Source organism: Aquarana catesbeiana, linkage group LG04 (genome assembly GCF_042186555.1).
Source record: "Aquarana catesbeiana isolate 2022-GZ linkage group LG04, ASM4218655v1, whole genome shotgun sequence".
Lineage (NCBI taxonomy): Eukaryota > Metazoa > Chordata > Amphibia > Anura > Ranidae > Aquarana > Aquarana catesbeiana.
In genome coordinates, this window is record NC_133327.1 from 14,676,399 (window position 1) to 14,691,993 (window position 15,595).

At 46.8% G+C, this 15,595-nt stretch overlaps 1 protein-coding gene across 1 annotated transcript in view; it reads right to left on the reverse strand.

Moving 5' to 3' along the window:
• PNOC (prepronociceptin) overlaps positions 1–15,595 on the reverse strand; it is a 159,071-nt gene that overhangs the window by 94,276 nt on the left and 49,200 nt on the right. The window contains exon 2 of the mRNA XM_073624859.1: positions 4,275–4,420. Within this exon, the coding sequence (XP_073480960.1) occupies positions 4,275–4,397 (123 nt within the window). The 5' untranslated portion in view covers positions 4,398–4,420. The remainder of the gene's footprint in view (positions 1–4,274; positions 4,421–15,595) is intronic.

Genomic DNA, 15,595 nt, shown 5'->3' on the forward strand with positions numbered 1-15,595 from the left:
CTAAAGGGGAGGGCATCCATAGGAGTGGGGGGAGTGCACATGTCTCACCCACTTGAGGAATGTACACTGCCCCCCCCCCGCCCAGCCACATGCGTGCACATCCACCATCTTGGTCAGCATGGAGCCTATTCAATACTGCTCAGAGTAACCAGTATCTAGTAAGATCATTCTACTTGTTCTTACAGGCTTGAGGCGATCTGCGGGGACATTGCTACTGCTGTTGTCAATATACGGTACCAGTATACCAACAAGGCAGATATCAATGTCCTCTTATAAAAGCAGATATGTATCCAAAAGGGATAGCATAGCCACAACAGAGATATATGTTTTTCTTGTTATGTGGACTTCGCTTCTCTAATGTGCTTAGACATTTGAAGGCAAGAAGCCCAGCGCATTGCGCTTGATACTTACAAACCGGCAAACGCCCCCACACACTGAGAACACGTCTCCAAGCCCAGGAGAAGGTTTTCATGCTGATGGTTTTACCACTGGTCCCGATTCAACCCAAGTGCTTTTTTGCCCCACTGTATGTACATTAAAGGAACCTTGTCCTGCTTGCTTTTTTCATATCAAAATAGTCTAATAGATTGCTAATATCCATTACTGCTCGGTGGAGTTTTAAAAAGTGTGATTTTTGATTTTTCTCTTTAAATGTTTTATTTTTATTTTTTTTTTTTGGATAGAGTGGGGAATGGTTGAGACTCCTGTAATTTTTTTTTTTGTCACCACGGCAATACTCCCCATAGGATGATTTCCTCTCTCCTCCAGTTACTGTGACAACTGACAAATATTGGATTTCCAATTTGGCAATAGTGAGAGTAAATCTCCCCAGCAGGTACACAGACAGCAGGGGTGTTGCTAGGTCTACAAACGATCTGGGACTAGAGCCCATAGCAGCGAAGTACAGAAAGTATATATATATATATATATATATATATATATATATATATATATATATTATTATTATATATTATCATTACATCAGGGTCCCCAGAGCCCTTCTTACATCAGGCTCATCAGAGCCCCACCCATTACATCAGGGTCCCCAGAGCCCCCCCCCTTTACATCAGGCTTATCCGAGCCCCACCCATTACATCAGGGTCTCCAGAGAGCCCCCCACTTACATCAGGGTCCCCAGAGCCCCCTTCATTACATCAAGGTCCCCAGAGAGCCTTCCCTTACATCAGGGTCCCCAGAGAGCCTCCCCTCACATCAGGGTTCCCAGAGAGCCCCCCACTTACATCAGGGTCCCTAGAGCCCCCCTCATTACATTAAAGTCCCCAGAGAGCCCCCCTCTTACATCAGGGTCCCCAGAGTCCTCTTCATTACATCAGGGTCCCCATAGAGCCTCCCATTACATCAGGGTCCCCAGAGAGCCTCCTCTTCCATCAGGGCCCCCCAGCAGAGAACCCCTCCTCTTACATCAGGGTCCCCAGAGAGCCCCTTACATCAGGGTCCCCAGAGCCCCCCTCATTACATCAGGGTCCCCAGAGAGCCTCCTCTTACATCAGGGTCCCCAGAGAGCCCCTTACATCAGGGTCCCCGGAGCCCCCCTCATTACATCAGGGTCCCCAGAGAGCCTCCTCTTACATCAGGATCCCCAGAGAGCCTCCTCTTACATTAAGTCATAAGCGGGCATACACATGTATATGACTATATTAATATATATATATATAATTATATATTATATATTATTATTACATCAGGGTCCCCAGAGCCCCCCTTACATCAGGCTCCCCAGAGCCCCACCCATTACATCAGGGTCCCCAGAGAGCCTCCTCTTCCATCCGGGCCCCAGAAAACCCCTCCCCTTACATCAGGGTCCCCAGAGAGCCCCCTTATATCAGGGTCCCCAGAGCCCCCCTCATTACATCAGGGTCCCCAGAGAGCGTCCTCTTACATCAGGATCCCCAGAGAGCTTTCCCATTACATCAGGGTCCCCAGAGAGCCCCCTCCTTACATCAGGATCCCCAAAGCCCTCCTCATTACATCAGGGTCCCCAGAGAGCCCCTCTACTTACATCAGGGTCCCCAGAGAGCCTCCTCTTACATCAGGGACCCCAGAGAGCCTCCTCTTACATTAGGTTCCCCAAAGAGCCCCCATCTTTACATCAAGGTCCCCAGAGAGCCCCTTCCTTACATCAGGATCCCCAAAGCCCCCCTCATTACATCAGGGTCCCCAGAAAGCCTCCCCAGAGAGAAGGCGAACAGTGAGAGATGATGTAATCTCTCTGCTGCCCACAGCTGCACAGTGAGGGCGGAACAGCGGTGATGCAGGGCAGGCGGTGAGAGATGATGTCATCTCTCTGCTCTCTCGCCTGCCCGCTCGCCTGCTGACTGGCTCTTACGCACTGCCCACCTGCTCTCTGGATCTCCCGTGCTGCCCGCCCACTCTCCAGCTCTGTCATGCTGCCCGCCCACTCTCCGGCTCTCCCGTTCTGCCCACCGGCTCTCCGGATCTGTAATGCGGCCCACCGCATCGCAGCCGGCCGCACTTGCAGCCCGGTGGTTGGGGGCTCCTGCAGAGACTCGGGGCTATGGGCCCCAGATTCAGGGCTATAGCCCCCAGAAGCCACCCCCTAGTGACACCACTGACAGACAGTAGTAAAAGAAGATTCCTGACCAGGGTTTGAATACTTCCACACTGTATCCAAAGCTAAACTAAAAAGTATCCCTTTTACATACATTTGGATTAAAAAATTTGAATTACTTTTTTTCTGGTTGAATTAAAATATATAACTGAATTCAAATACAATTTTCAACAGCATCAATCTATTCTACCAACATTTTTTTCAGTCAAAATCAGATTAGGAGTAGGTTCAACTGAAACAAGAAGGATTCCACATTTAATAATTTGGATCATGGCTAGCATTAAGGTGTACATAGACAAATAACAGACCTCAAACGTGTGTTGCTGGACACAATCCAACCTGATTCAACTCACAAGTGTAAGAATGGGTATGAAAATACGCACTTCCCAGGGAGACCCTACATGGTTTAACCCTTGCCAAATCATCAAATCAGAACATTAAATGAGCACAGAATCTGCCTATGTTTGGCTACCTAAGAGTCCACACTTCATCATCAAAGACATAAAGCCAACCTAAAGTCCAAAAGTGACTTTTTGGTCCACTCATTCCATAAAATAAATAAAAGTTACAGCCCTGGCATACGTACAGTACCTGTTCAATGGATTGGCCTTCTTCGCACATCCAAGTGTCAAAGAAGAACAAGCAGTTGGCAAGACCCAAGAAGAAGACAGCATGAAACAAATACATTTTCTAGGCAATATTGGTTTATATGATGGAGTGCCAGATCTTGAATTATGTTTTGTTTAGGTTAGTTCTCCTGCAAACAAAGGAAGATTTATAGCAGATCCAAAGACCATGGTGTGTCAAATAGGCTCTCTGTGATATCAGCTGATAATGGCTGAGTATTTTTTTGAGAAGGAGTATTCACCAATGATTGAAATTGCCTAGGTGATCCCCAATGTCTTTCCACAAGGTAAGCATGCTTCTGGGTGCTCTATAAAGTGTATGAAGGTTTTTCGTATCAAAGATCATTTAAATCAAAGATCATTTAAGTATATAAAGTCTAATTTTTTTTTGGGTGGGGCAAGGGGCCCGTCCGGGATACAGCCTATTCTAATTGCAGCTTTAGGACAAAGGAACATAATGGAATACTTCACTGGACAATCTGGAACCACCTGGCTTATGGTGGCCCTAGATTTGGAGTATTGCTTGTGAATATCAAACAATATTTCTGGGTCCGGCGGAGTTACGACGTAAAGATTTGAAGCATGTTCCAAATCTAAAGTCCGTCAGATTTGCGGCTAGAAAAGTCCGCTGAAAGTCCGGGGAAACCCACACACGATCGAATTGTCCACCGGATTTGGTCCGTCGGCATCCGTCGGACTTTTGTAGACGAAAAGTCCGACCGTGTGTACGCGGCATTAGATCTTAGTCTGTTTTTGAGGACCACAGATTTGGAAAAACAATATACTTGGATCAACACCTCTTGAGGTTACAGAACATTGGCCAAAATTCCACTAGGGGTTCCAAAAGCAACAGATACAACGCCACAAAAAAGTTCCTTATCATTATGTCATTGGGTATTTCTATTCTACTGTCTTTATATAACATCATAGACTTGAAAACCCTTCAAAGTATTTACATTCAATAGGTGAAGCTTGTGCTGTATACCAAGTTGATTTTTGTATCGGTTATTGCTTTACATAGCTCAACCACATTGCTGTACATGATGGGTGGTACTCACCAGAGTGTTGAAGTTGTCCTGTTGATACATGTGCTTGTTGCAGGTGACACAGTCATTCTGGCAGTCACAAAGCACATGTGAAAGTAAGCAAAATAAAACCATACTCCATAGAAGAGCCTTCATTGTTCTGGAACCACGAGAGGCAGCTGGAAGAAAAAAGAATATAACGTTTTAGATACCAGGCCACAGATGAATATGAGGCAATCTCCATTTCACATCTACTACAATTGGTGTTAAAGGTGTTATCCCCAGGCCTGCCACTAGACCTGGATCTGTGTCAGGGGACTTGTACTTGGTGCCCCAGGTCAAAGACTCCCAGCTTGTTGAAGGCACCATCCGGTAGATTGGTCTTCCACCTGATGATATCTGCAAAGTTCTGCCAAGAATGCTTGGCAAAGCCAGAGCTGTTGATGTTACACAGAACATCTCCTATCATTTGTCAGGTAAGTGACGACTGATAATAATACTGGGACATCCTTTCTCCTAATTAATACTATCCTGACCTCTGCTGTGTGTATGCTGTGTTTTACATTACATTCTTTGAACCATTATGTTCTGTATGTTAAAAATGCCTACCCGATGCACTCTGTATGCTGTGCTATACATTACATTCTCCTAACTGCTACACTCTGTATGCTGTGCTGTATGTTTTATACACCTGCCTTCAGCAATGGCATGCTGTAGGCTACATACTCCTGACCACTGCACTCTATAAGTTGAGCTGTTCTATGCATACTCCTGACCACTGCACTCTATAAGTTGAGCTGTTCTATACATACTCCTGACCACTGCACTCTATAAGTTGTGTTGCTGTATGCATACTCCTGACCATTGCACTCCATAAGTGGAGCTGCTCTATGCATACTCCTGACACTGACATCTGTAAGCTGTGCTGCTGTATGCATACTCCTGACTATTGCACTCTATAAGTTGAGCTGCTCTATGCATACTCCTGACCACTGCACTCTATAAGTTGAGCTGCTCTATGCATACTCCTGACTACTGCACTCTATAAGTTGAGCTGCTCTATGCATACTCCTGACCACTGAAATCCATAAGCTGGGCTGCGGTATGCATACTCCTGACCACTGCATTCTATAAGCTGTGCTGCTCTATGCATACTCCTGACCACTGTACTCTATAAGCTGAACTGCTTTATGCATACTCTTGACCACTGCACTCTATAAGCTGAGCTGCTCTATGTATACTCCTGACCACTGCATTCTATGTGCTTTTGTAACCTAAAATGTTATGTTCCATATAACATAGTCCTGATCCCGGTTCCTTTTGCTATTTTGACTGAGAAGGGAAACATTAAGAAGAGAAGTGTTAGAAATAAAAGGATTGGAAATCAGATAAATTATCTCCGTGCATCTGAAGGACCCAGTTTATTGACCAAATCAAGAGGCTTTTGAGCTCCAGTTTTAAAAAGTTGTTTTATAGGACCTGACACACCTACACATTTTTTATATTATCTCATTCATTTAGGATATTTCACAGGCAATACATCATTAATTACATGAGACGTTAATTCCTGTTATTTTGGAACACCTTCACAGCTTGACCCTGACCCAACTCTCGCTGCAAAACTGGAGACTTAAGCTGGCCTTACAACTGTCGTCCGTTCAATTACCTAAGAGTTAAAGAGGCCAGTTTGACCATGACTTTTGAGTAGAGTGAACGGAAAAATCGAACTGCAAAGATGGAACATTTTTATTAAATCTAATGGTAACAAACCCATTTCTAGTCCATGAAAGTGCCTTTAGATGATCCATTGAACGATTCCTTTCTCATCTAAATGTTCAAACTAAAATCTACAGGTGCAAGATCAGCCTAACTGTCCCACTACAGCCATGGCAAAATGTTTTGAGAATGACACAAATATTAATTTTCACAAAGTCTGCTGCCTCAGTTTTTATAATGGAAAATTGCATATACTCCAGAATGTTACAGCATGAAGAGTGATCAGCTAATATTGCAATTAATTAATTAAGTCCCTCCTTGCCATGAAAATGAACTTAATGCCATTAAAAATATTTCCACTGCATTTGTGAAGAAGGCTTCAGGGCACCCAAAGTAAAGCAAGCACCAGGACTGTCTCCTTCAGTTGATCCAGCCGTGGGATCGGGGCACCACCAGTGCAGAGCTTGCTCAGGAATGGCAGCAGGCAGGTGTGAGTGCATCTGCATGCACAGTCTTTTGGAGGATGGCCTGGTGTCAAGAAGGACAGCAAAGAAGCCACTTCTTTCCAGGAAAAACATTAGGGGCTGACTGATATTCTGCAAAAGGTACAGGGATTGGACTGCTGAGGACTGGTTTAAAGTAATTTTCTCTGATGAATCCCCTTTTCGATTGTTTGGGGCATCCGGAAAAAAACCTTGTCTGGAGAAGAAAAGGTGAGAACTACCATCAGTCCTGTGTTATGCCAACAGTAAGGCATCCTGAGACCATTCATGTGTGGGTTTGATTCTCAGCCAAGGGAGTGGGCTCACTCACATTTTTTCCTAAGAACACAGCCATGAATAAAGAATGGTACAAAAACATCCTCCGAGAGCAACTTCTGCCAACCATCTGAGAACAGTTTGGTTTGGAACAATGCCTTTTCCAGCATGATGGAGCACCTTGTCATAAGGAAAAAGTGATACCTAGGTGTCTTAGGGAAAAAAAACATGGAAATTTTGGGTCCATGGCCAGGAAACTCCCCAGACCATAATTCCATTGAGAACTTGTGGTCCAACCTCAACAGGCGGGTGAACAAAAAAAACCTACAAAAACCCACATGTTCTGACAAACATTTGGCTGTACACTGCAATATAAAACATTCCAAGCAGACGGGAGAACACCAGTTTGTTCAAATAACATCTTTTAGCAAAGTAATTTTTTGCAGAGGGAACCTATCATTAGCATATAAGAACGTAATATTGTAATTTAATCATTAGTAAAACATATAATAATTGGTTTTCATTACCATGACTAAAGCTATTGAGATTGAAAATTGGTTGGTTCGCAGGGACCGGATGAATTTAGATCCACTTATTGTCATCCCCGGGAAAGTCATTCTAACAAGGGAGCCTGATATTGTATAAGGAACCCAACATTAGCATATAAGCACTAAATATTATCATTTAATTATTAGTAAAGTATATAATATATATATGTATATTTTTTTTTACAGCGGCCCAATCACTTCTACAGCGATGTGAAGGGCCGCGAACCCCCCATCCCGTCTGCGCCCATTGTGGTTCCCGGGCTCTCTCATTTCTCTGGGACAGCGTCCTACAGAGGAGATAGAGCAACTTCCATTCCCTCATCTCCTCTGTTATGAATGAACCTGGAAGTGACAAGGATTTTGTCACTTCTGGGTTCAGAGCTGTTGTTCCCTGACTGTTACAACCAGGGAAGCAGCTAAGCAAGTACAATCTGTGCTTGGCTAGCTGCTATCTTTGGTAGAAGAGACATCAAGGGTCAAATAGATCCCTGATAGATCTCCGATGTCTCCATAAAGTGTACCTGTCACCTGGAGGGCAGGGGAGTTATCAGGGTTCTAATAGATCCCTGATGTCACCTGGAGAGCATCAGAGGTCAAAAAGATCCCTGATATATCCATAAAGTGTACCTGTCACTCCTGATATTTCAATAAAGTGTATCTATCAGCTGGAGGGCAGGGGAGACATCAGGGGTTTAATTTTACCCCTGATGTCTCCATAAAATGTACCTATTACCCAGAGAGCATCAGAGGTCAAAAAGAGCCCTGATGTATCCATAAAGTGTACCTGGAGAGCATTAGAAGTCAAATATATCCCTGATTTATCCATAAAGTATACCTGTCTTCTGGAGGGTATGGAAGATAGGTGTCAAATAGACCCCTGATGTCTCCATAAAGTGTACATGTCACCTGGAGGGCAGGGGAGACATCAGGGGTCAAAAAGATCTCTGATTTATCCATAAAGTGTACCTGCCACTTGGGGGGCAGGGGAGACATCAAGGGTCAAATAGATCTCTGATGTATCCATAAAGTATACCTGCCACCTGGGGGGCAGGGGAGACATCAGGGCTCAAATAGACTCCTGATGTCTCCCTAAAGTGTACCTGTCACCTGGATTGCAGGGGTGACATCAGGGGTCAAATAGACCCTAGCTGTTTCAATAAAGAGTACCCGTCACCTGCCCAAAGCCATGGTATCGCCACAAACGTCAGAGTGAGAGCAATAATTCTAGCATCAAATCTACCCTGCCACTCAGATTTTATTCTTTTTAAAATATTTTTCTTATTATGAAACAAGAGGCATGTCCAATTCCAAATGTCTTGTGTCAGTTCCATTCCTGATTCAGTAGTGTGATTTAGAATGCATGAGTTGAAGGCTCTTGGCATGAGTCTTTGTTGTGATAATTGTCCTATCGATGGGTTTAGATTGTGCTTTGATTTGCTGAGCGCCTTGAACAATAGTGAAGAAACGTGTCTGGAATATGGAGAGGTCCACAGCAAGCAACCATTTTTTTCTTCTATGATACTTTAGAAAAAGCTTAGATAATCAGATTATCAGATTATTATTGATATAGGTATCTATTCCACAAATATTCATAAATGTCCCTCCCCCTATAATTCTTGGGTAGTCTATCATTAAAGGTACATTCAATAAATCATCTAGCCCAGGGGTAGGCAACCCTACGGCACTGGTACCGCAAGTGGCACACAAAGCCTCTTGGGGCAGATGAGCAGGAGGGTACAGCGGTGGGGCAGATGTGCAGGAAGGTACAGTGGTGGAAGAGATGAGAAGGGGGTTCAGCAGTGGGATAGAAGAGCAGGGGGGTTCAGTGTTGGGGAAGATGAACAGGGGGGTTCAATTTTGGGCCAGATGAGCAGGGGAGTTTAGTGTTGGGGCAGAGGATAAGGGGTTTACAGTGGTGGGACAGAAAAGCAGGCGGGTAGAGCAGTGGGGCAGATGTGAAAGGAGGTGTGTTGGTGGGACAGATGAGCAGGGGGTTACAGTGTTGGGGCAGGAGAGCAGGGGGGTACAGAGGTGAGACAGATGTGCAGGAGTTACATTGGTGGGGCAGATGAGAAAGTGGGTTACAGTGGTGGGGCAGATGAGCAGATGGGTTCAGTGTTAGGACAGATGAGAAGGTGATTTAGTAGTGAGACAGAAGAGCATGGGGATATGGCGGTGGAGCAGATGTGCTGGGAGGTACAGTGGTGGGGCAGATGAGCAGGGGGGTTACAGTGGTGGGACAAAAGAGCAAGGGGGTACAGTGGTGGGGCAAATGTGCAGGAAGTACAGTGGTGGGAAGGATGAGAAGGGGGTTCAGCGGCGGGACAGAAAAGCGGGGGGGGGGGGTACAGTGATGGGACAAATAAGCAGAGGGTTACAGTGGTGGGACAGATGAGAAGGGGGTTACAGCAGTGGGAAAGATGAGCAGGGGGGTTCAGTGTTGGGGCAGAGGGGAAAGGCGGTACATTGGTGGGACAGATGAGCAGGGGGTTACAGCAGTGAGGCAGAGGAGCAGGGGGGTACAGAGGTTGGGCAGATGTGCAGAGGAGAAAGGAGGTACATTAGTGGTGGGGCAGAAGAGCAGGGAGTACAGTGGTGGGACAGATGTGCAGGAGGTACAGTGGTGGGGCAGATGAGAAGGGGTTAGAGTGGTAGGACAGAAGAGCAGATAAGCTCAGTGATAGGACAGATGAGAAGATGGTTCAGCAGTCAGACAGAAGAGCATGGGGCTATGGCGGTGGAGCAGATGTGCAGGGAGGTACAGTGTTGGGGCAGATGAGAAAGGGGGAACATTGGTGGGGCAGATGAGCAGGGAGTTACAGTGGTGGGACAGAAGAGCAGGGTGGTACAGATGAGCAGGAGGGTAGAGAGGCGGGGCAGATGTGCAGGGGGTTACAGTGGTGGGGCAGATGTGCAGGGGGTTACAGTGGTGGGGCAGATGAGAAAGGGGGTACATTGGTGGGGCAGATGAGAAAGGGGTTACATTGGTGGGGCAGTTGAGCAGTGGGGTACAGTGGTGGGGCAGATGTACAGGGGGGTACAGTGGTGGGGCAGATGAGCAGAGGGGTACAGTGGTGAAATTTGCAGGGGGGACAGTGATCTGAGGTGTGGAACTGCAGGAATTGGGGCTGATCTGAGGCGTGAGAGTACAGGATGTTCATTTCTCACTACTAAAGTAGTTTACAGCATTTACTTTATAAAAATCCTTTTCGTGATTGAGAGTGTGAAGTTGACATTTTTTTGTTATAAAATCAGCACGCTCAATTTCTTTGAAAAAAATTTCGGCACACTGTGCTCAAAAGGTTGCCTACCCCTGCTCTAGCCTTTTCCTCCCCAGCCTGACTGTCCCTGGCCCACCCCTTTCATTAATTGGCTTTAAGTTCTTTCAATCATGAAGACTCAGCATCACATGTGGGTGTTATCTAGGGTGGTCTGCATGCAAATACAGCCCACTCCTCCAGACCAACACCCTACCCGTCAAGGCATTTTTGATATTTGCATAACTCCTCCCAAGAGCTAGCCCACTGAGTGCATCAGGGCTGAGGAATCCTGGGAGGAGTACAGAGGTGGGGTGCTGTGATGTTTTTAGGAAGTTATGTACAGCACCCTGCCTGGCCCCTCCCACCAGCCACGATCTGCCTGCCTGAGACCCAGTGATGACATCATCTGATCTAAAATATAAAGAAAATTTTTATTTAAATGTAGCCATGGCCCCAACCTCTGAAGAGCTGATGATGAACTTCACGGTCAGAGAGAGCTGACATCCATTCTCACAGTGTGGGTCACTTGGCATAGTGGGTGCAGAGCAGTGTAGATTAAGTTGGGCGCCAGATACTTTGATTATGCAAAACAAAAGAGATTTATTTTCTCTTGAAGAATTAGGTAGAGAGGGTTAGGGCCAGGACACCCTTTGAGCAGGTGCAAAAGCACTTAGCAAACTCCAAGACTCACACAAGGTAACTGGTATATGGGTTATATAGCTCCCGGCACCCTAAAGCTGAACTGCGCCTGAAAGAATTGTTCCCATTAGCAACTGAACTGGTATTTTGACTTCAACGCAGATCTGTACACATACTAACTTTGAATCCCCGTTGTGTAGGATTTGTCCTCCACCTCACAGACTCCCTCTGCCCCTTCTTGAACTTAAACTCACAATCTTGAAGATTCCTTGGATCCCCAATGTCACTGGGTCCCTTCAACTTCACACAGCCAACTGTTGTATCTTCCAGGTACTACCCACGCTCACCAGCTGGGTCCCTTATTTGACTCTTCAGCCCAACTGCTGAACTCTCTTGCAAGCATCACCCCTGCTATCCCCCTGGCTTGACTTCTGCTGAGACTTTTCCAACTTCTTCACCGTCCCCGGTTAGTGAAAAAGTCTGTTCTGGTACTCTCTCTCAGACTATGAACTTTGGCCTCTGGTGATAGGAGCGTTGTCCCTTGATGACAACGGTTTCCCCTTTATCTCTGACCTTGGTCCAAGCTTTGCCTCTGGCGACAGGAATGGTTGTCCTCTGTTAGCAACTCTGTCCCTTCACCTCCAACAAAGATGGGTTCTCTGGCTGGTAGAACCCTTGCAACTTGGTCAGGCTTCCAACATGAAGCCCCTACGCTGCTTCTTCTGTCCCTAGATAGGCCTCAACTGCCTAGCAACCAGGGAACTTCCGGATAGGCATCAACTGCCTAGCAGCCAGGAGCTTTCAACACACGTCCACCCAGACAGCCACCCAGGTGGCACCAAACACCCCGATCACCTGACTCCTCCCAAATAAATAGGCTCTCCCAGCAGGCCATGGGGCCCAAGAAAACCCCTGCCAATTGGCCAGAGCAACCTATCCATTCATATTCCGAGTTCACATGCACCTTATCATTCCAATGCCATAGGTAACAATGCCACCCAGCGGCAGAAGACAGAGGTGCATCAAACTCAGAAGTAGGAAAAAGAGTTAGGAGATCCCCTAACAATTGGCTAGGTTGGTTACCACCTAGCAAACTAGATTTGACAGCATCCTTGTTCAAGACCAGGGTGCTACATACAATTTTCCTGCTAACATGATGTTGAGGGGGGAAGAACTAGGATAGGACAAAAAAATAAGCAGAATAAACTTTAACTTTAAAGTAACACCAAACCAAGCCTTACCTGCAAAAAAGAAGAGTGTACAAACTCACCTTTCCTGATGAGCTCCCGTCTAATCCCGAGAAATCTTCCACTGAATTCTGCACTAAAATTGACAATTCCGGGAGTGTCAATCTCTTGGGTCCCCTGCAGGTCTATCTTTGGTTTTCTTGCAGATTTCACATTTTCTAGGATTGGAGATGTGGAGCGGAGTTTGGCAATACAGGCAGCAAGAAAGGTAGGTACACTTTTCTTTTATAGGTTAGGCTTGATTTAAATTTTGTTGCATACCAACGTGGTTGCTTTAAAGCAGGGGTCTCAAACTGGCGGCCCTCCAGCTGTTGCAAAACTACAAGTCCCATCATGCCTCTGCCTGTGGGAGTCATGCTTGTAACTGTCAGCCTTGCAATGCCTCATGGGACTTGTAGTTTTGCAACAGCTGGAGGGCCACCAGTTTGAGACCCCTGCTTTAAAGTGATCCTAGGATTGTCCAACAAGATCACATTGATAAAGACCACTCACTGCTGCTCCCTCTCCTTGTGCACAGTGATTGGTCTTGTCTCCGCCCCCTGCTGTAGCTTTATGTGATGGGTGGGGCCAGCTAGGCCCCTCCCACAACCCTGTTCTCTGTGCAGGCTATTGTACAGCACAGCGATGATGTCACTGCTATTTTTTACAAGGTGATATCTGGGTTTGCAAAGGAATCCATATTCCTTTTGGATATTGAGGAATATTTGAAGACCTGGTCTTTTCTGAAACTTTTTTGTTTAAAAGTTTAAGGCTGGGTTCACACTAGTCCGGTGCGAATTGCAAAAAAGAAGTTGTCCAGTGGTTCCTCTCCGTTGTAGCTGCCTGATCAGCTGACCTGAGAGAGGGGGAAGGTGTAGGAGGGGGAGAGAATTCATGTTCAGAACGGAACACATCTGCGAATCAGATGCGTTCCCATTGAAGATTATGTGCCTGCAATTCGCACCTCACTGCCTAGAAAATGCACACGAATTTTGTGCGGAGTGCGGATGCAATGCACATATGTGAACCATACCCATTGAAAACAACATGTTTTCAAATGTTCTGTGAATTGGATGCAGTGTTATCCGAATCCAATTCGAAATAGTGTGAACCCAGCCTCAATCTGTATTTAGGTTAACTCTCCTCCATGTTAACCTATGCGTCCATGCACACATAGACTTTCAGAGGAGTTTGAAGGCATAAGCGTTTAGGGGCAGTCAAAAAAAAAAACACCTGCCAGTGCGCCCAGGAGCAGAGTCTGTTTGGGTGTAAAAACGAAAAAGTCAAAAAAACGCTGCTAAACGTGCCTAAACTGTACTAACAAGCGTTTAGCTGCGTTTGCCGTTTTTAGGCATTTTTACATTTTTGGATGTGTTTTTACTGTAAAAGCGCTAACGCTCAAAAACGTGGAAAAACACGAAAAATGCGCATAAACGCTCACAAACGCTATTCAAAAACGTGGCTAAAAATGCGTTTTTAATGCTGCTTTTTCCTGACAGCAGCACTGACGTTTTTTAAACATCCTGTGTGCATGAGCCCTAAAACGTCAATGTAATGTTGTATTTTTTACTATGGGGCGGTCAGCAAGTGCTTTAACCTGATGTGGACCACCCCACACACATTTACTGCGGCAGAGCGGCCGCTCTGTGCAGAATCACGTATACGCACAGAATCACATATACACACAGGTACGTGATTCTGCACTTCTGGGTCTGAGGTGTGCACAGACAGAACGGCGATCTGCCTATATAAACAAGGCAGATCGCCGGTTCTGTGACAAGGGAAGATAGTGATCTTGTGTTTCTGCTAAGCAGGAGCAAGGATCTCTGTCTTCCCCCAGTAAAAGCACCTCCCCCACACAGGGAGTAAGCACCCCCTAGGAACATATTTAACCCCTTGATCGCCCCCGATGTGAACCCCTTCCAGTGACAGCTGGTGGGTTCATCTTTTGGGGGGGGCCTCAAACAAACACCACCCCCCCAATGGCACGGCCCAACACTGAAACAGCACCACCATCCCCCCCACGTGGGCGCTCCTTTGGCAGGGCTGTGGGTGTCCTCTCCTAGAGTGCGGGCAGCGGCCACGGCAGCTCCGGTGTCCGCTCCTCCAGCTTCCTCCGTGTGTCTCCTCTTCCGCCAAAGCGATAGGCATCCAATAGGATTGCCTGACGCTTTGGCCAATCGGGAAACTTCTGCCTCCTGATTGGCGGGGAGGAACTTTAGTGTGATAATAGCGAAAAATGTATTCGCTATGGTCACACAACTGGCTTTGGCTCTAATCAGGTGCTTCAAACAAACACCCTCCCCGCATTGGTATCCATGGTCCTTCGCCACTGATATGTAGATCAGGCTGCTGGACGCATGTATAGGGGAGACATCACTTGTGCGCCCTCTATGGATGGGCCGCCACTGACCCCTTCCCAGTCAGTGTCATTAGCAGTGGTGGTCCATGCATTAAGGGCACATGGGCGTCGCCCCCTCTCTCCAGCCACCCCCTCTATCACCAATAGATAGATTCATCCATTGCATGAATCTATGTATGGCTGCCGCTGCCACCCCCATTCAACCCTTTTCGGGCGCAGGGCGCCTGAACTACAACGGCGGGGGGTGTTTTTGAAGCACCTGATTAGAGCCATAGGCTCTAATAGGCGTCACAAAAGGTAACCTGCGAGCGTCATGCTGGGCGCTCGCTGGTCACTCAGCTGTGTGTTAGAAAAGCGAATGACTATTCGCTTTCCTAACACTAAACTGCTTCTCCACCAATCAGGTGCTTGGGTCTGTTACCTGTCACCTGATTGGCGGAAACAACAGGCGCAGCTATTGGATGCCTATCAGGAGGAGAGGACGGGAGATGAGAACGGCAGAAGATGCATGGAGGACCCAGCTCGTCGCCATCACCCGCTGCCCCACCAAGACCGGGTAAGTGCTGGGCAGATGGCGAGCTGGCGGGGGTCACACTGGGTGCATTCAAGGGAACACTGGCAGCATATGATGGGCACACTGGCAGCATTTGATGGGCACACTGGCAGCATAAGATGGGCACACTGGCAGCATTTGATGGGCACACTGGCAGCATTTGATGGGAACACTGGCAGCATATGATGGGCACACTGGCAGCATTTTATGGGAACACTGGCAGCATATGATGGGCACACTGGCAGCATTTGATGGGCACACTGGCAGCATAAGATGGGCACACTGGCAGCAT